At 29.8% G+C, this 22,315-nt stretch overlaps 2 protein-coding genes across 2 annotated transcripts in view; one reads left to right on the plus strand and one right to left on the minus strand.

Moving 5' to 3' along the window:
- On the plus strand, window positions 1–20,774 carry LOC135955429 (uncharacterized). The gene is made up of 7 exons (XM_065505780.1): window positions 1–37; window positions 3,196–3,348; window positions 3,405–3,540; window positions 3,606–3,733; window positions 3,797–4,084; window positions 4,142–4,369; window positions 20,577–20,774. Exons 1-7 carry the CDS (start codon window positions 1–3, stop codon window positions 20,693–20,695), a joined length of 1,089 nt encoding a protein of 362 aa, XP_065361852.1. The 3' UTR covers window positions 20,696–20,774.
- Window positions 20,730–22,315, minus strand: part of Fhos (Formin homology 2 domain containing) — a 220,134-nt gene continuing 218,548 nt past the window's right edge. The window contains exon 24 of the mRNA XM_065505007.1: window positions 20,730–21,721. The gene's annotated coding sequence lies outside the window, so the exon portion shown is untranslated. The remainder of the gene's footprint in view (window positions 21,722–22,315) is intronic.

Below are 22,315 nucleotides of genomic sequence, written 5' to 3' on the forward strand. Positions count from 1 at the left end.
ATGCCCTCAGTGCCGCCTTCAGCTCGTGATAGTAGATGTAGGTTAAGGTTTCGCGAGATTTATAATAAAAATATTACAAAGTTACTGAATTAACAAACGTTACAAGTAAATTAGTGTTAAGTGTTGTATTTAGTGTGAAGAAAAATATGCAAGTCATTTTTTTCAATGAGTTTTTTTTGATATAAAAAACAAATAAAATTAATAAACATAGAATAGCTTAATTAAATAATATACACAAATCTATGATCACTCTTATTTCTCAACTAAAGTGAAGGAGCTGCAGAAAAAAGGATAATAACACAGTGATACAAAAGTGAACGATAAAATTATGCATTTAACATCTCTGTTTTGGTGGCTAGTTTTTCTCGATCATTTCGATTTGTATTCTAAAACTTACAATTTCAAAGCATCATAAATATTTTCTTTTAAAACTTTTTTTCAAAATTGTGCCTTTTATTTGAAAGATATAAGTTTTGTCTTTTAAACAGAAAAATATTTGTAAAAATCAATTGGAAAATTGAAGAGTTACCGCTGTTTAAAGTCAGGATGATCGCCAACTAAAGCCAAATACTGTATGCTATGATTTAAAAACAAGCATTTGTATTAAAATACTAAAAAAGTCGAAAAATCAACTTTCCGTAGCTCCCAAATAACTAACATACATTATTCATACATCAATATATCCTCTATAGACCCGGTTCGAATACTATTTAAAATCGAAAAAATCGGCCAACAAATTGTTGATGTACAGTGAGCCTCAAAAGTGAGTAAACACGAAAAATTATTTGATTTTTTTAAGATAATGGAAATCATAAAATCTATCCATCGATTCTAATTTAAATGTTTTGGCTTGTTGGAGATTGAGTTGAATAATAGATTCGGTTCTCAAAAAAAAAAAATGTTTGTCGGAATATAATGATTTTTATGATCTTAAAAAAATCAAAAAATTCACTGGTGTATACTAACTTCTGAGGCTGTGTGTATGTATATGGAAAAAACCGATTTCCAATCACTTCTATTTGAAAGGCAAATCATGTATATTTTTAGAAAAGAAACAATTTTAAAATCAATTTCAAAACAACATACTTATGATTTTTTGAAGTTGAAACATTAAGCATATCGACATTTCACTACATTTGCTAAAAAAAGTTATTGAGAAAAACTGTAGGTATTTCTGAACTCTATGGTTTTCCATACAACAGAATTGTTATATGAGAACTCCTTTTGATGTAGCATAGAGTAATCTATGATCACATAACAAAAACAGTTTTTTTGCGAAAACAAAAAAACATTTGGGTATGGCTTAAGAATGCGGGATTTTTTTTTTTAATTTTTAGCTTTTATTTTGAAACATTTCTACAATGTAAATTTATTCAAAGTATTGGCCATTGTTAGCTATGAACTTTTCCTATCTTTCTGGCAAAATATTGATTCCGAACCAAAAGAACTGCTCATCTTTTGAGGATAAGAACGAATCAAGCCAATATCGGATCGATCTAAACAAATAGAATTCGAACGGGGCAAGGTCTGGGCTATAAGGCGAGTGAGGCAAAACATCCAAACAACTTTATTCTAAATACTTTTTAACAGATAATATTTAATATCACGGCTTCATGCTGGTCGCATATTCTGGGTATTTTTCGGCCAATGCTCGTTTAAACAAATCAGTTGCGTTCGGTACAGGTTCCCTGTAATGGTCTGGAAAGATTTCTGCAGCTCATAATAGATATGACCCTTTTGCTCCCACCAAATACAGAGCATTATCTTACCGCCATGGGCTTCACATACAATCTCTTACGCTTCGGGTTATCGCAATGGATCCATTTTTCTTTTTATAGCATAATTTCGGACATGCAAAATCGTCTTTCAAGGTCTCTCTGTTTCAATTCGTATGCAGCCAAAATGGCAGCCAATTTCCCAGCTTTTGGATGAATCCTGTTTCTTGCTGCTTGAGCAGCTCCCAATGATTTTGCAATCTCTTCTTGAGTTTTACATCAATATTCATGGAGTAATGCCTCCAATTCTTTGTCTTCAAACTGTTTTTGCCTGGCCAAAATAACTTCCGTGTCAAAATCACTACTTCTAAACCGAACAAACCATCTCGTTGAAACCCATGGAACACATTCAGCATTAGCTTTGGTGAGCAATTTGGTGGAATTTTTTTCCTCAATTTAATGAAGTAAAGCAAAACTTCCGGAATAACATATGAATTTCATACTTGCTGGCGGCTCACCTTCTATAGCAGACGATTGTAGGAGATTATGTCGAAGAAAACAAGAGATTCCTCAAAAATCGAGGAACATTTAGCCAGCAACTGTTCGTCTAACATACCTTATTTCACCACATTCCGGAGGATTTATAAATTCACCCAGTCATACAATTCCTTTTACTTGAGCTCATAAACTAGAGGCCAAACAACAAAAAACTGCTTGTGATCAGTCATATTTTCCAGAACAAAACGAATTTTAACATTTTTGCGATTTGACATCACAACTGACCAGATCATTTGAAAATGATATCAGCATCAACGTATCTCTTACAAACATTTGATCACTAACGACTATCAAAATCGATTCGAAAAATGTTCATCTGTCGCTCAGTTTGTGGCAGTAAAAGTAACAATAACGATCGATAAGATTACAGATTTTCTTTATTTTAAAAATTCTCTACAATTTCTCCGATTTCCATGACCAATTCTCAATAAATGGTCATCGGCATTAATGAACATATTGGCTCTTTCTACTGTATTCATGCTGGCAATACATTTTCGAACTGTTGTCGGATATTCTCTCAACAGCTTCTAAACAGCGTTGCCAATTTAGCGATTTGCAATATCTCTTTTCAATTTTAAGTCATTTTAATGAAATGTTGTTAAATTTTTTTCTAACTATGTGTTAAGATCGTCGCCAGTGCTGATGAAAAACTGGGTCCATTAAGAGTATTTTTCTTCAATATCCAGACCAAATATATGCAATGAAATCAGGGGAACTTTCTGTTAAATACAAATTATCAAAACATTTTTATAAAAAATTTCGTTTCCGATTTCAATTTGTTTTCTGATAAATCAATTGTTAAACAACTTCTGTTAGAGTGAATCTGAATTATCTTTATTTACATATGAAATACTTATGATGTAAAATTATTAATCGAATATAAGAAACATATTTTAAATACGATGTTTGTTTACTTTCACAGTTCTTCCTATATTCAACATAGTTCCAATTGGGCCAGCTCAATGTACGGCGCCATCTGGAGAGGTAGGAAACTGTTTGCCCAGTAATGATTGTGCCATTCGTGGTGGTATACCGGCTGGTCAGTGTGTAGCTGGTTATGGCATCTGCTGTGTTTGTAAGTCTAAATTAAAATAATATTACAATATCGAAAAAACACTTTAAATCTTGCAGTTTTACAAACTTGTGGTGGAATGATAAGAGAAAATAATACCTATTTTGTAAATCCTAATCATCCGGATACTTATGATGGCACTGGCAGTTGTCAAGTAACGGTGCACAAAGTAAATCCAGATATTTGTCAATTTAGGTGGGTTATTTAAATATTTGAATCTTATACATTTAAGGAATGACTTAACAATATTTTTTATATAGATTGGATTTAGAAATGTTTTCTATAGCGCCACCAGAGGCGGCAAATCATTTGTGCAATCAGGATCAATTGCTAATATCTGGCAGCAGTCCAGTGCCCACCATATGTGGCACCTCATCAGGAGATCATAGTAAGCTAAACTCAATAATATAAATTATATGTATTTCTTTTTTATAAACAACAAAATTCCTAGTGTACATTGATGCCGGTTTGGGCCAGAGTAATCCCATTGTTATTTCGGTCATAACGAGCAATACATTTCCTCGCATTTGGCGCATACGAGTCTCGCAGATACATTGCGGCAGCATATCTCGTGCCGATCAGGGTTGTCTCCAGTATCACACCGGTATTAGTGGTCGTGTACGTAGTTTCAATTTTAATACGGTGTCGGGTAGACAACTATCAAATCAGGACTATAGTATTTGCATAAGAACGGAGAGAAATTTTTGTGGCATACAGTACAATGCCTGTCCAGATTTGGGTGAGTGTGAATTGGAAGGAGAAAAAATGGAATATTATTAAAATGTTAAACTTTTAGAAAATAATCGTTCAAGATCGTTTACCATATCGGGCAATACCAACAATCCGGTGGGTACAATGGTTGGTGGTGGCACACAAGTAACACAAAATACTTGTATACAAGATTGGCTTTTGATTGGTTGTATGCGCTCGGCCGATCGTATACCACCATTAAGTGCTTGTGAAGATCGTGTTTGTGGTGGTACGTTCAGTGCCGAAGTCGGAATGGTGCAGAAAACTGTACAAAGTAAGTAGTAGTTTAATATAGTTGACTAACTATTGCACTGTGGTTCCAAATCAAAATCTAGGTGGACAAAATTATGAAAATCGGCATCTTCAGAATTTGGAAAAACTAAGTTTTTTACGGAAGCTGACAATCTGCTCTCCTCCAATACAAATGGGTTTTTCAATTGGACATTTCGTTTTCTCGACTGAAGCGCCAGAAGTTCAACAAATTTTGAATCATATTTTCGTTAATTTTTTTTAATATTTTACTGCTTTACTAAATTAGATATACATATCTCAATGGTTTTACCATATAGAAATTCATACTTCAAAACATAGATAAACATTGATATAGGCTTTTATTAAATGTATGTCTTATATTTATGGGCCTCTCCATTTTCCTGTTATAGTCCTTTAAACTTGGGTCTCAAATATACTGATATTTTTTTTTCTAAGAATGTTATATAGCTTGCCAAAAAAAAAGACCGTCGAAGCCCGTCCAGTGACTATATACATCATTTAAAGAAACTTCTGGGGAATGTCTTTGTAAAAAAATTGTAGCCGCCAGCACCCGCCGAAATACTTTTTTTAATTTTTACGGAATGGAATTTTTAGAAATATTTTTTTTATTATTGATTTTTATATATCTAGACCCTACTGTAACTTAAAAAAAATTGGAATCGGAGATACCAATTCTATATAAAAAGATCGCCAAATAATTTTGTCCACCTAGATTTTGATTTGGAACAACAGTGTATTGGTTGGAAAAGATTTAGGTTTAATTTTATGAAATTTGTAATGAAGTTTTTAATAGAGGTGATCCTCATGTAGTGAAATTAACTAAGATTGTGTTCAAAACCAAAGTTAGAATTAAATATAATCTAATCTTATACATATACCCGAATCTTATATGATTCAGATTTTTCTGGCTGATGCTTTAAACACATGGACTACAGAAGGCTACCAACCAAAATCTGTCAAAATTAAAATACACACGTTTATTTTTTAACACTTTATTTATTTACTGAATCTGCCTTTTATAGGCCTAACTAAAATTATAACTAGTTGCTCTCTAAAAAGAGAGCCTTCATGGACAAATAGCACTCATCTTAGCGGTGTGGTAGACCTTCTCTACGGAGCCTTGATCGGGTTTGGCTCTGCACAAGTAGTCTTGCAAGGTTTGGCAATTTTGCAATATATTTTTCTCGGACTTTCTTAAACTCTTCCTTTACTAATGGCACTTGCAAGTCCCTGTGGATGTTTTAATTTCCTATATACCATGGTGACGGGAGCTAAGAATTTGAGATTGGGTTCTCTGTATAAGATCATTCCTAGATAGCCATTCCCCATAATTGAATATCATACTTCCAAATGGTCTTATACATGTTGACTTTATATTCAAGGCTTAATTTTGATTGATCACTTCGAGCCCTTAGCGTCAAATTATCGTAAGCGACATTTTCAAAATTTTTTTTATTGCAAAAATTAAAATTTTATGGACCGACTCATGTTTTAGCGTTCTCAGAATATCAAAATTGTTAATAACTTAAAAATTATAGGGGGTAAGATTTTATCGTAAGTCAATGTTTACATTTTACACTAAACGAATTTTATCGTAAGCGACACACAGTGGTATAGAAAAAAAAAGAGGGAAATAAATCTGTAACTTCTAAATGATTAGATTCGTTTAAATGAAATTTCACACGCGCAAAGAAGAAGTGCTGTTGAGTTTAAGTTCTGAATGTGTACCTCATGGGCCCACCAGGGGCGCGACCAAGGGTCCTCAAAGTAGGACACCTCGGGTATGTTACATTTTTAAAACGATCCTATTTATTCGTTTTTGTTCCGATTTCAAAAAAATTAGAGATATAGAATCTTTTCATCGAGCGCCTTATATAGCTTAGGATATATTCGCATTTGAAAATTAAATTTTCAACAGTTTTACCCAGCATAATCCAGTATTTTGATAACAGCGTATCCAAATATTTTCCGATTTTCTCCAGTTTTCCTTCATTAGACTAACAACATATGTATGTGTCAAATAGAAAAAGAAGTGTTTAAAAATAATGCCTAAGTCCAAAGTTATATGCATTTTAATTTAAAAAAATTTAAAAAGCCGATTTATCGCTAATTTTTTGGGAAAAAAGAACTTTTTTTTCTTTTTAAGTTATCGCAAAAAAATTCTAAGAGGATGTATAAGGAATTTATACTTTCTGAAAGCTAAGTTTTCATAAAATATTTTAATTGAAAAAAAATTAAAAAATTTTCTTACCGAGGGGACCAGGTCCATTCAAAATTCACCTATTTTTTTATGTAAAATTAAAATTTAGGGCAAAAATTCTCAAATCGCATATTCGATATCAAAATATAGTAACCGATTTTAGATGGCCCAATATGCTTTTAATTATTTTGTAAACGGTTCCGATAACTCAGACCCTGGTATGGATATTATAGCCAAAATACTAATAATTCCATTTTTAGCATTTTTCAAGAATTTTTTGGGAATTACGGGATTGCTGATAATAAATTTAAAAATTCGTTTTTATTTTTCCATTTTGAATAGAAAATTTTACATAACTGTGAAATTTAATTAAAAACTATTCATAAATAACAATTTTATTTCAGTTCGAAAAATTTGTATCTATGCAAAAATTCAATAAAAAACATTTTTTGTCATATTTTTCAATAAAGTATTCCATGAATTTTTAATTGTTAAAAGTTATAAATATTTTTGAGAAATAGGCAAATAGCTTGAACGAAATTATATTATATCGCATCATAACATTTTTAATTTTATGTATAAATTTCAAAATAATCGAAAAAACCTTCTCCTGTAAAATTTGTGTTTTGTCGCTTACTATAATTCGGCGATAAGGGCTCGTCTTATTAACCAATGAAAGCTAGAGACATTTAACTTCATGTGAAGTCTCTTGTTTTCTATGTGACGGCACCAAATAAGCCGTCCATCTAAATGAATACCAAGGTATGTGACATAATCAGACTGCGGTATATTAACATTGCTGAGTGTGACAGATGGGAAATTTCCTCTTTTCATATATTTTTCGTTTATGCGATCCTCTTCTAAATGAAGGGTTTTTTTCAGTTTTCGTATTGCAGCAGAAGATCTGTTATCTAATATGTCTTCTCTTTTCATGAAAAAGTCTTTCAGTTGGTTTTGAAGAGATTTGGCATCCAGAGTGTCCCAGAGCCGAAATCAATGACTTGAAGTCGTTGACGTTTTTATCTAAATCTTCCTCACACTGTAAATTAAAATTTATGTGGATATGACTGCTGATATATTTCCTATATTTTAGCCAATTTGTATAAAAATACAAAATTTCCTTAGGAAATCTTGGGATGTTTGGTCTCTCGCAATAAAAACAATTGCAGGAGAATGTTCAAAAGATAGATCATAATATATTTCTGTGGATATTGTATTTCGACTAATATTTCTAGGTCTATTAGATCAGAAATTTTTCTATGATCAGTTGACCACTAAGCTGGGTGTCTACCTCTGGGATGTTTAAGGCCCATTTGTTGAATCTGTAAATATGTAACCAATACTTACAGGTGATATAATTATTTTTAAGTTTATTTGCTAAATTTTTTAATATCCACAGTATAAAAATATTTTGCTACCGTTTCACGCACTTAAAGATTTTTAAAGACATCTCTGTCAGAAATCCGCTTATATTACAGATTTTTTGGAATTGGCGATGAAAGACTATTGCTTTGAAACGAGACGAATGTCGCGATGCCCTCTCAGGATTAACTGTATTAACTGGTATCCTTGTCAAGATTAACTCTTAAAGAAATTTCTCTGTGAAACATCCTGGATATTCTTCACCTCCTGACATCCAACCATGCTCGCTTGCTTCTGAAGAATCAGAATTTTATATAGTCTTTTTGGAGCTTACAATCTCACACAGTCAATATTCCTCAATACTTCCTAGTGAACAATTCATAAAATTTTACTGTGAATCCAACATCAAACTATTTTAGTAGCCAGGTTTTGTAAAACAAATTAAATGAAACCATAATACGATTGAGTTAACTGGAGAAGAACAGTTCATTCCCCAGTACTGAAATAAGTTTGTTGCAAAATCCATTTTAACTCAAGGTCAGAGTTATGCCAGCCTTTAATTTCCCATTTTTTGGACTCCTAATGTCATTCCAATGTTAATTAAGAGCCAGACATCCTGAATACCTGCAAAAGTAAATGATTTCTTTAGAGAACATTTTGTAAAACAAGTAAAATTAAACCATCATCTGATTGATGAAACTGGGGAAGAACAGTCCATTCCCCACTACTAATACTATACTCCAAAATATATTGTGAAATCAATTTAAACTCAAGGAATGAGTTATTCCATAGTTTAATTTACTGTAGCAAAGACATATAACATCAGTCCAATGTTAATTAAGAGCCAGGCATTCTGATTGTCTGAAAAAGTTAATGGTTGTTTTAGAAAAAATTGTTTAAACTAAAATATGAAACCATCATTAAGAAATTGATGAAACATTTGTTAAATTGATTTGAAATATGTAACCAATACTTACATGTACTGTCATTATTATTTAGTTTTTTTGATTGTTATTTTCACTTCTTTTCACTTTTATATAGCTTTTTTCAACTTTTGCAACAAAACTTTCAAAAATTGTCTTTTACCGTTTCACGCACTTAAAGATATTTAAAAACATATTTGAATAAACAATCCGCTTGAACTTTGGATGGAAAACTATTGCTTCGACAATATTTAAATCGATATTTAATGAATCCTTTGTATTTATTCTAATTTGGTTTATTTTTCCTTTGAGTTCAGCTACTGTTATCCCATGCATCCTTGTCAACTTCTGAAGTAATATTTCTATGAAATATTCTCAGTAAATTAAAATCCAAAACGTAATCGGAACACGTTTTGGATTTTAATTTACTGAGAATATATGCTTCTTTGCTAATAAATAATCCAAAGTTCATAGTCTTGAATTTTATTAAATAGTAGTGAACATTTATATCCAATTTTTCTGTGAATCCAACATCAAATCCGTTTGATGCAATTGGGGAAGAACATTTCATTCCCCAGTACTGAAATAAATACTCCTATATCCAATATTTTACACTCCAGAAGACGTTGTAAAATCAATTTTAACTCAAGGACAGAGTTATTCCAATCTTTAATTTCCTATTGTTTGGACTCCTAATGTCATTCCAATGTTAATTAAGAGCCAGACATCCTTAATACCTGCAAAAGCAAATGATTTCTTTAGAAAACTTTTGCTTTAATTGATGAAACTGGAGAAGAACAGTTCATTCCCCACTACTACTAATCCTACATTCCAAAAGAAGTTGTGAAATTAACTTAAACTCAGGGAATAAGTTATTTCAGTTTAATTTACTGTCGCGTAGAAATCTAACATCAGTCCAATGTTAAGTAAAAGCCAGACATCCCGAATATTTGCAAAAGTAAATGTTTTCTTTAGAAAAAGTTTTGCAAACAAAAATATGAAACCATCATCTGATTGATGAAACATTTGTTAAATCGATTTGAAATATGTAACCAATACCTACTTACATGTACTTAATATAATTTTTAGTTTTGATAGTTATTTAACTTTTTATATTTTTTAAATTTTCACATCATAACTTTTAAAAATATACCTTGGTACCGTGTGGCACTTAAATATTTTTAAAGACATCTCTGTCAATCCATTTGAACTGAAACTGTTTCAATATTTCACATCGATATTTGAAGAAACTGTTGTATTTATTCCATTGCGTTTAAATTTTCCTTGGAGTTCAGCATTATGTTTAGTCCAAATACTTTCGATTTTTCCAAGTACACCAATATCCTTTTTTATTCGATTATCTTGCATGTAATATAGTTTTTATTCAGATTTTTGTATAGCTTTTATTTAATTTTTTTAATTTTCACACCATAACTTTCAAAAATATACTCGCAATCATACTTTTGTACCGTTTCACTCACTTAGAGATGTTTAAAGATATCTCTGTCAGAAATCCGGTTGAACTTGAACTGGAAGACTTTTGCTTCGATATTTAAAAAAAACATTTTGTTTTTATTCCAATGTGTCTTATTTTTCTTCAGTTTCAGCATATTTCCATTCCTCGTTGCTACTTCCATATCTCCAAGTACCTCTAAATGCTTTTTAAATCAGTTTATTCCTTGGATCTGGCGATTTAAATTGTTCCTTTGAAGATAAATTTGTTAAATCGGTTGAAAATACATATGTAACCAATTATATTAATTTGTTACATATATATTTTTGTGGTTTTTTGGTTTAATTTTCACTTTTATATATTTTTTTATTTCCACATCACAACTTCCAAAAATTGGCTATTAAGCCTACTTGGGTACCGTTTCACGCACTTAATGAGTTTTAATGACATCTCTGTCAGAAATCCGCTTGATCTTGTATCACTTTGAGATTCCAGATCAGTATTTCAATAAACTTTTGTATTAATTCCAATGTGATTTATTTTTCTTTAAGTTCAGCATGATTCCATCAGATATTACTATTTCCATTTCTTCTTGTTTTCTCCTTGGTTGTGGCGCTTTAAAATTGTTCCTGGAAGATACATTTTTTAATTCGGTGGATAATTTGTAACGAGTATTTATATGAATTTTTAATTATTATTATTTTTAATTTTCACTCTACGCTTTCAAAAATTGCCTTGCAATCACGCACTTAGAGATTTCTAAAGACATCTCCGTCAGAAATCCTCTTAAATTTGAAGACTATTGCTTCGATATTTAAAAAAGAAAATTGTATTTTTCTTCGGATTCAGCTTATTTTTATTCCTCGTTGCTATTTCCATATCTCCAAGTACCTCTAAATGCTTTTTAAATCGGTTTAATCCTGGATCTTCTACTTGTTCCCTTGAAGATAAATTTGTTAAATCGGTTGAAAATACATATGTAACCAATTGTAGTAATTTGTTACATATATATTTTTATGCTTATTTAGGTTAGTTTTCACTTTTATATATCTTTTCAATTTTCACATCACAAAATCCAAAAATTGGCTATTAAACCTGCTTGGGTACCGCGTTACGCACTTAATGAGTTTTAATAACATCTCTGTCAAAAATCGGTTTGATCTTGTATGACTTTAAGATTCCATATCAGTATTTCAATAAACATTTGTATTAATTCCATTGTGATTTATTTTTCCTTCAAGTTCATGCATGCTTTCATCCCTTCTTGTTTTCTCCTTGGTTGTGGCGATATAAAATTGTTCCTGGAAGATACATTTTTTAAATCGGTTGATAAGTTGTAACCAGTACTTACATACATGATTTTTTTCATTATTATTATTTTTTTTTAATTTTCACTCTACACTTTAAAAAATTGCCTTGCAATCACGCACTTAGAGATTTTTAAAGACATCTCTGTCAGAAATCCTCTTAAACTTGAAGACTATTGCTTAGATATTTTTCTTCGGATTCAGCTTATTTCCATTCCTCGTTGCTATTTTCATATCTCCAAGTACCTTTAAATGCTTTTTAAATCGGTTAACTCCTTGGATCTGGAGCCCTAAATTTTTCCCTTGAAGATAAGTTTGTTAAATCTGTTGATAATATATATGTAACCAATTATTAACTAGTTTTCACTTTATATATTTTTATACATCACAACTTGCAAAAATTGTGTTCTGTTTCACGCACTTAGAGAGTTTTAAAGAAATCCCTGTCAGAAATTCGCATGAACTTGTATTGCTTTGAGATTCCAGATCAGTATTTCAATAAACATTTGTATTAATTCCAATGTGATTTATTTTTCCTTTAAGTTCGGCATGCTTCCATCAGATATTACAATTTCCATCTCATCTTGTTTCTCCTTGGCTGTGGTTCTTTAAAATTGTTCCTGGAAGATAAATTTTTTAAATCGATGGATAATTTGTAGCCAGTACTTACATGATTTTTTCATTATTTTTTATTTTCACTCTACACTTTCAAAAATTATACTTTATTAGCATTTCACTTATGGACTTAAGGATTTTTGAAGACATCTGCATCTGAAACTCTCTTGAACTTGAGACGGAAGACTATTGCTTTGATATTCCAGGTTGATCTTTTAAGAAACGTTGGTATTTATTTAAATTTGGTTTATTTTTCCTTTGATTCCAGCATAATTATTTCTATACCCCGTTGCAATTTCACAAAGTACATCAATATTCTTTTCCAATAGTTTTTCTTCTAAGGTGTGGCGATCTAAAATGTTGTTTTGAAGATCAATTTTTAAAATAGGTTGAAATATTTATGTAACCATTACATGCAATATTCTTTATTACTTTGAATTTTAACAACACAACTTTAAAAAATATATATCAGGCCTACTTTGCCACAGTTGCACGCACTAATGATCTTTAAGATACGTTGGTATCTTACTCCAGATTAATTTAAATGGTCTCCTTGAGCTCAGAGACTCGGCAGTTGTTTGATATTCCTTTCCAGTCATGTATATTTTGGCCTTTCCTTTTTAAAGTTAAACTGCAGACTTAATTCTTTGGTGTCGCAACTTCAAATGAACTGATGTGTCCTAGTTTCTTTGCAGTGTTTTATCTGTTGTTGTTAATTTTTCAGTGGTTCCAATTTTACCTTCCTCAAATTTCATCTTCCTTTCAGTATCACGCGTGATGCATCCTTGTTGAGTGTTTGTAACACACTGATGTTGAGTTAAGAATTTAACCTTAAGAACCTACCCTGAAAATGTTTCTACTAATCTCGAACTACCTGTTGCTAACAAGGTCAGCTGTAGTTAGTACTTAGGTAGTGGGCTGTTTACCTAAATTTTATATGGCCCTTTAATTGCTTTGTACATTTTAAAGGGAAATAAACAGTATTAATCTTTAAAGGGAAATATTTGCTGTTGAAATTCCCAAACTGCAGCTGTGTAAAATATATGTTGGACATACCTGGTTTTAATAACGAAAATTACAGATTTATATTTGGATATGGCAATTAGCATATATTTGAAGAGGATCAGTATTAAGCCTTTGAAATAAATAAATCCAAATTAATATTGAGAAAATGCATTTTGGCGGACATTTTTCAGAGGATAACTTCATCATAGTTCGACCCTCAAATTGTATTAGGCTACAATATATTTTATTATAATACTAATATAAAATAACATTATATGCTGGAAACGATCTAATAACTATCTCTTCATTCGAAGCTACTGAAGGTTAACATGAAGAATAAAATGCAACAACTTTTTTAAATCTTAAATGCATTGATTGATCATTTATTTAAGTAAATTTTTATTATTATTATTATTAGGTATTATTAAATAGTATACAGAATATTTTTTTCTTCGTCATAAATTGTTTGATATTTGAGTTTTCACTGGCCTTTTTACAGAGCTGCTCCATTATTTTTCAAAAGATTGTGATGAATACAGTAGAATCATGTTGTTTAATGTAGAAAGTAGACTCTTCATATATAAACTATTTATCTTGGAGTTGAAACGATTACCTAGAGCTTTAGCTGTATTAGACCATTATCATTAACGTAATTCTGGATACTAAAGACGTCTTAGGATTGCAACAAATTATTGGATGTTGCATGTTGTGGTTTGTATTTTTACTCGAAAATTTTCCTCTTCGATTGTAGACTATAAAATGTTAAGATTTGTTAGATCGCTTGGAAATATACAGCCATTACTTACATATTCTTATTTAGTTTTTCGTTAGTATTTTTATTTTGTATCACTTTCACATATATTGTTTTCAATTATCACTGTCAAAACTTTACCATCAAACATAATTTGCTACCGTTTTGCATACTTAAAGACTTTTAAAGATATCTCTGAATATAAATCCGATTGATCATGTTAATCAATGCATATATATTCTTTGGAACAAGAGAGATAGACTATTGCTATGCAGTAATTTCTCTGTGAAACATGCTGAAAATCATAAATTGTATTCCATTCCTATAAATCCTCAATCAATTTATCATTGAATCCAATATCCAGGTTGTTTAGCTGCTTTAATAGCTAAACATCCTGAATATCTGATCTGAAAACGAAATGGATTTTTTTAGGAAAAGTTTTACAAAGAATTATAAATGAAGCATTCAACACTGCAGAAGAGACTGTGAAATCAATTTTAACTCAAACACTGAATTATGCCATTGATTCATTTCCTATAGACTCCTAAAATCATTCCAATTTTAATTAAGAGCCAAGCATTCTGATTATCTCAAAAAGTTAATGGTTGTTTTAGAAAAAACAAATTGATGAAACATTTGTTAAATCGATTTGAAATATGTAACCAATACTTACATGTACTGTAATTATTATTTAGTTTTTTTATTGTTATTTTCACTTATCACTATATTTTTTTTTTTTTCAAATTTTACTACAGACTGTTCAAAAATTGTGTAGCAATAATACTACTACCGTTTCACGCACTTAAACATGTTTAAATACACATTTGAATAAACAATCCGACAATATTTAAGTCGATATTTAAAGAATCCTTCGTATTTATTCTAATTTAGTTTATTTTTCCTTTGAGTTCAGCTACTTTCATCCCTTGCATCCTTGTCAACTTCTGAAGTAATATATCTATGAAATATTCTCAGTAAATTAAAATCCAAAATGTGTTTCGATTGATGCTTCTTTGCTAATGAAGTATCAAAAATCCAAGTCTTTGAATGTTTCTAAATAGTAGTGAACATTTATATCTAATTTTTCTGTGAATCCAACATCAAATCCGATTGTTGCAATTGGGGAAGAACAGTTCATTCCCCAGTACTGAAATAAATACTTCTATATCCAACATTTTACACTCCAGAAGACGTTTTAAAATCAATTTTAACTCAAGGACAGAGTTATTCCAGTCTTTAATTTCTTGTAGCTTAGACTCCTTATGTCATTCCAATGTTAATTAAGAGCCAGACAATCTGAATACCTGCAAAAGCAAATGATTTCTTTAGAAAACGTTTGCTTTGATTGATGAAACTGGAGAAGAACAGTTCATTCCCCACTACATTCCAAAAGTTGTTGTGAAATTAACTTAAACTCTGGGAAAAAGTTATTTCAGTTTAATTTACTGTAGCGTAGAAATCTAACACCAGTTCAATGTTAAGTAAGAGCCAGACATCTTGAATATCTGCAAAAGTAAATGTTTTCTTTAGAAAAAGTTTTGAAAACATAAATATGAAACCATCATCTGATTGATGAAACATTTGTTAAATCAATTTGAAATATGTAACCAATACTTACATGTACTTAAGTAGTACAATTTTTAGTTTTGTTAGTTGTTTAACATTTTATATCTTTTATATTTGTTCAATTTTCACATCATAACTTTTAAGAATATACTTTGCTACCGACCGTTTCACGCACTTAAAGATTTTTAAACACATCTCTGTCAATCCGTTTGAACTGGAAATGGATGATTATTGTTTCGGTATTTCACATCGATATTTGAAGAAACTGTTGTATTTATTCCATTGCGTTTAAATTTTCCTTGGAGTTCAGCATTATGTTTAGTCCAAATACTTTCGATTTTTCCAAGTACACCAATATCCTTTTCTATTCGATTATCTAACATGTAATATAGTTCATGTTCAGTTAGCTATTATTTTATTTTTTTAATTTTCACACCAAAACTTTCATAAATATACTCGCAATCATACTTTTGTACCGTTTCACGCACTTAGATATGTTTAAAGATATCTCTGTCAGAAATCCGGTTGAACTTGAACTGGAAGACTTTTGCTTCGATATTTCAAAAAAAACATTTTGTATTTATTCCAATGTGTTTTATTTTTCTTCGGATTCAGTATATTTCCATTCCTCGTTGCTACTTCCATATCTCCAAGTACCTCTAAATGCTTTTTAAATCAATTTACTTATTGGATCTGGCGCTCTAAACTGTTCCTTTGAAGATAGATTTGTTAAATCAGTTGAAAATACATATGTAACCAATTATATTAATTTGTTACATACACTGGTGGACAAAATTTTGTGTTTCAATTATATTTATAACGTGGTAGTCCTTTAAACATTCCAAAGGGAAATGGCGGTGACTTTTGTCCATCAGTGTATGTATTTTGGTAATTTTTTGGGTTAATTTTCACTTTTATAGATAATTTTTATTTTCACATCACAACTTCCAAAAATTGGCTATTAAGCCTAATTTGGTACCGTTTCTAATTTTAATCCGTTTGATCTTGTATTACTTTAAGATTCCATATCAGTATTTCAATAAACATTTGTATTAATTCCATTGTGATTTATTTTTCCTTCAAGTTCATGCATGCTTTCATCCCATATTATTATTTCTATTTCTTCTTGTTTTCTCCTTGGTTGTGGCGCTATAAAATTGGTCCTGGAAGATACATTTTTTAAATCGGTTGATAAGTTGTAACCAGTACTTACATGATTTTTTTCATTATTATTATTATTTTTTTTTAATTTTCACTCTACACTTTCAAAAATTGCCTTGCAATCACGCACTTAGAGATTTTTAAAGACATCTCCCTCAGAAGTCCTCTTGAACTTGAAGACTATTGCTTCGACAATCAAGATTGATATTTTAAGAAACGTTGGTATTTATTTAAATTTGGTTTATTTTTCCTTTTACTTCTATCCCTCGTTGCGATTTCAATTTCACCAAGTACATCAAAATTTTTTTCCATTTGCTTTTCTTCTAAGCTGTGGCACGCTAAAATATTTTTTTGAAGATCAATTTTTAAAATAGATTTGAAATATGTATGTAACCAATACTTACATGTAACATTCTTTATTTCTTTGATTTTTAACAACACAAATTTCAAAAATTATCTATCAAACCTACTTTAACACCGTTTCACGCACTTAATGATTTTTAAGATACTACCAACGTATATCTTGATCTAAATTAGATCTTAGATTATTCGTTACGTACATATTTTTGTTGTTTTACCTTTATATCTTTTCAATTTTCACATCACAACTTCCAAAAATGGCTTATTAAGCCTACTTGGGTACCTTTTCACGCACTTAGAGATTTTTAAAGACATCTCTGTCAGAAATTCGCGTGAACTTGTATTGCTTTGAGATTCCAGATCAGTATTTCAATAAACATTTGTATTAATTCCAAAGTGATTTATTTTTCCTTTTAGTTCAGCATGCTTCCATATTACTATTTTAATCTCTTCTTGTTTTTCCTTGGCTGTGGCTCTTTAAAATTGTTCCTGGAAGATAAATTTTTTAAATCGGTTTATAATTTGTAATCAGTACTTACATGATTTTTTCATTATTATATTTTTTTTTAATTTTCACTCTACACTTTCAAAAATTGCCTTGCAATCATAAAACGTTTTAGGCACTTAATATTTTTAAGTGCCTCTCTGTGAGAAATCCTCTTGAGATTGAAATGGAAGACTATTGTCTTTTTCTCACCGTTCATGATTTCAACATCAGACTTCTTTCCTCTAGATAAACATTCTGGAAGCAAGAAGTATATTTCCTATCTTCATATAATTGTGGTTCAACAATGTTAATTTGCTTTAAATACGTGAAACCAGTAAATCACTGCTACTCCATGTGAATTTTAATTTCATTGTCTCCATGAGCTCAGAGACAAATACTGTGTTGTAACTCGGCAGTTTTTTTGATATTCCTTTCCAGTCATGTTAAACAACAGACTTAATTCTTTTAAAAACCTGTTAAATCATAGTCTTGTAGATATCCTTGGTGTCGCAACTTCAGATGAATTGTCCCAGTTTATGTGGTGTGTATTTGTTAATTTTGCAGTGATTCCAATTTTCTTTGAATTCAGCTTCCTTTCAGAATCACGCAAACATCTTGGCATTTTTAAAGTGATTCAGTTAAGAAACATGATGCATCCTTGTTGAGTGTTTGTAACACACTGATGTTGAGTTGAAATTTTTAACCTTAAGAACAAACCCTGAAAATGTTTCTACTAATCTCGAACTACCTGCTGCTACAAAGGTCAGCTGGTAGTAAGTACTTAGGTAGTTTTCTGCGTACCTAAGTTATATGTGGAGCTTTAATTGCTTTGCACATTTGCAAGGGAAACAAACAGTATTAATCTTTAAAGGGAAATTTTTTCTTTTGAAATTCCCAAACTGCAGCTGTGTAAAATATATGTTGGACATACCTGGTTTTAAAAACGAAAATTACAGATTTATATTTGGAAATGGCAGTTAGCATATATTTGAAGAAGATCAGTATTAAGCCTTTGAAATAAAGAAATTCAAATTAATATTGAGAAAATGCTATTTGTTGGATATTTTTTATGGGATAATTTCGTTATAGTTCGCCCATTAGGTTGTATTAGGCTGCAATATATTTTGCTAATGCTAATATAAAAGAATATTATATCCTGGAAAGGTTCTAAAATCGTATCTTTTCATTTAAAAGACTATTGCTACGAAACTAGAATATAATGTCGTTTGACCCAAATTGTATGTTTTGAAAACAAACTTTTTTTATTATAGAGGATAAATACGTTCTAAATCAAACAAATCCTACATCAATTTTCTTGGTATAAAATTAAGTCGTGAATAAAATTGCGATTTTTCAAAATTTAAAGGAATACTAATGTATAAAGAACTAAAAGGTTATATGTAGACTGAATATGGTCGAAATAGGAAGACCCAAGGTGAAAAAAACGTTATTTCGGAGCTCTTTGGTGAGATTCATTGTATATTTTAATTTATATATGCAGTTTTTTTATTCAGCCTTATCATGTAACTCGTAGTCGTTTTACGACAAAGACAGTTTCGTACTAGATTAAAGAAATTATTCAACCTGTTTCATTAATCTAGTACGAAACTGTCGTTGTCGTACAACGACTACGCCTTACATGATAAGACTGATTATTCTAGAGTTGGGCATAATAGTTCTTTTTACTGATTGGTCGCTTTTGTTCAGAACAAATAAATGAACAAGTTCGTTCTTTTTGTTCAGTTGTTCACTTCTATACTGTGATGTTTGACTGAACTAAGTGAATGAACAATTGCTCGCTTAATGTTTTTGCAGTGAACAAAACGAACAGGTCACTTTTGAAAAAAGAATTTGGCATATTATAACATGATTTTAATAATAAAGTAAAGAAGAAGGAATTATATGAAATTTAAACAACATAAATTCCATTGAGACGCGTTTTCAAAATATAGGCTTCAAACATCTACAGTAATGTCAGACGACCAAAAAGAATAAAGTGAATAAAAAGAACAATAAAGAACCAGATGATTGAACAACTTCTCATTGTTCATTTGACTGTATTGTTCAATTGAACTTGTTCGTTCATGAACAACCCAACTCTAGATTATTCCTAATTTATTTAACGAATTTTCTCTGAATAAAAACCATCAAATCGATTACTTCAGCTGTTGTCCATCAACAATAATAAACAATAAGCATTTTTGGGGGTGTTAATCATTTGGCACTAATTGGTTGGTGTATTTGATAGTGCATGTAGCAAAGACACAAATTGATCAATTTGGTTAGTGTATTTGCTAGTGAATATTAGCAAAATCAAGAATTGAGAAATTTAGTACTTTCTTTAGGTATTTAATAATTTTCAATAACAACTTATGGCGATAACTATCGTGGGGTATTATTACTCGATTATTGAATTTGTTTAGATTTAGTGAAGACACACACAAGAATTTAACAAGAACTGCTATAAATTATTATACCCTTCACCTTCGTGAGAAGGGTATATATAAGTTTGTCAATCCGTTTGTAATTTCCACAATATAATTTTCCGACCCTATAAAGTATATATATTCTGGATCCTTATAGAGAGCGGATTCGATAAAGCCATATCCGTTTGTCTGTCTGTCTTTCTGTCTGTTGAAATCAATTTTCTGAAGACCCAAGATATCTTCGGGATCCAAATCGTCAATAATTCTGTCAGACATGCTTTCGAGAAGTTTTGGTCCACAAATGGCTGGGATATGAGGAAAAAACCAGGACAACGTCGATTTTTTACCTATATCTGGATTACTAAGTCATTTTTTTCACCAAAAAAAATTAAAATAACAATTCGAAAAAAAATTTATCCAAAAAATGAAAAAAACCACTTTGAAAAATAAAACAAAAAAAAAAATTATTTAACCTAAAAATATTTAAAATTTGTATTTTTAAGTATAATTTGGTGAAGGGTATATAAGATTCGGCACAGCCGAATATAGCTCTTTTACTTGTTTTATTTACTTTTGTTTTTACTAATTACAGGTAGTGTACGACCATTTCGTTTATATTTTCATACCGATGGCATTGAGGCACCCACCGATATCGATAATCGAGGTTTTTGCTTGGATTATGTTCAACAACCTTGTACAAATGGCTTCTAGAATCACCTAAACAAGTAACTATCAAATAAAATACTTTATTATGTAATAATTTTTATATTTATTTATTTAAATAATTATAAGATTTCGTTAAATTATTGAAATTTTTTTATAATTTCTATAGAGTAGTATGTATAGTTTTTTTAATTTAATATACATTATATTTATATATAAATTTAAAAATAAATTATAATTTGTTTATTTTTATAATTATAAATAAGATTTGTTTTTTACGATAATTTTTTTTATATATTTTTGGTTTAAGAAATGAAAAATAAAATAAAAAATTTATTTATAATGTTAAAAAAACAACAAAACTAAAAAGCTGCAATAACAATTAAAATATATATGTATAAATATAATTTCTTATTTTTTATAATTAAAATTTTTAACAAAATTACTAACTTATCGATTAAAATACTTAAAAACAAAATGTATGAAATTATTAAAAAAAAAGAAAACAAAACATAAAAATTCATTAAAAAAAATCTCATTAGGAATAATTATTAAATAATTAAAATATAAAATACATACTAAAAATGTTTTTTTCACTGTTTCCATATTTATACATAATGAAATTTAATAGTTTTTTTTTCTACTCAATAAAAATCGTTGTATTTAAAATTTTTCAATTTTAATCGTTTTTTTTGTATGTTTTAATACCTAAACCATTTCAATTAAAATAAATATTTTCTAACTGGTTATTGTTTTCTTGTATGTAGTAGTGAGTTTACTTTTTCAATTCCTGTAACCACCTTTTCGTTTTGAAACTATTTTGTCCTTAATTTATAGTATTTAAATCCTTTTAATCTTGAGATCGTCTTTAAATTGTGGTTGGTTTTTGCTTTTTTTTTAATTTTCCATATTCAGTCTGCTGTTAATTTAGCATCAAAGTTTTTAATAATTATTAAGCAAAATTTAATAAATCAGTCAATTTTCTTTTCAATTTGAATTCTTAATAGGTTTTTATTAAAGCTGCTACTTGTAGTTTTTCCTCCTCGGTTAAACCGTTCTTAAGAGTACGACGTACTGGAAAAAAATTAAGAAAATATTAAATTAATTTATATATTTTGAAAATACGTTTAAATATTTAACAGATTTGTGCAAATTTATATAGAATTTCTTAGTATCAAAGCAGCCTTGTTAGTTTAATACATAGAGAAATAAACATAGAGGGGAGACACTTCGTCAAACAAAAATACAAAAATTCATATGTTCAGATTCAACAACAAAATTAATTTACTAACATGTATTTTGTTGTTTCAGGAGTTAGGTTTTTGACAGTTCAGTCTTGTCTCTATGTTACCCTAAAGTTTAATCGATTAGTTTAATAGAGTGTCAGGTTATAAACAATATTGAATTTTTTTATTAATATAGAGTTTATTTATTTAGATAATACCATCCAAAGAAATTGTATAGAAAGTACTTAAAAACTGTTATACTCATGATTTTCTATAGAAAATACTGTTATACCCACGATTTTCTATAGAAAATACTGTTATACATAAGATACTCTAAAGAAAATACACTTATACACAAGATTTTCTAAAGAAAATGCACTTATACACAAGATTTTCAATAGAAAAAACTGTTATACACAAACATTTCTACAGAAAAAACTGT

This window comes from Calliphora vicina, chromosome 3 (genome assembly GCF_958450345.1).
Source record: "Calliphora vicina chromosome 3, idCalVici1.1, whole genome shotgun sequence".
Classification (NCBI taxonomy): Eukaryota; Metazoa; Arthropoda; class Insecta; order Diptera; family Calliphoridae; genus Calliphora; species Calliphora vicina.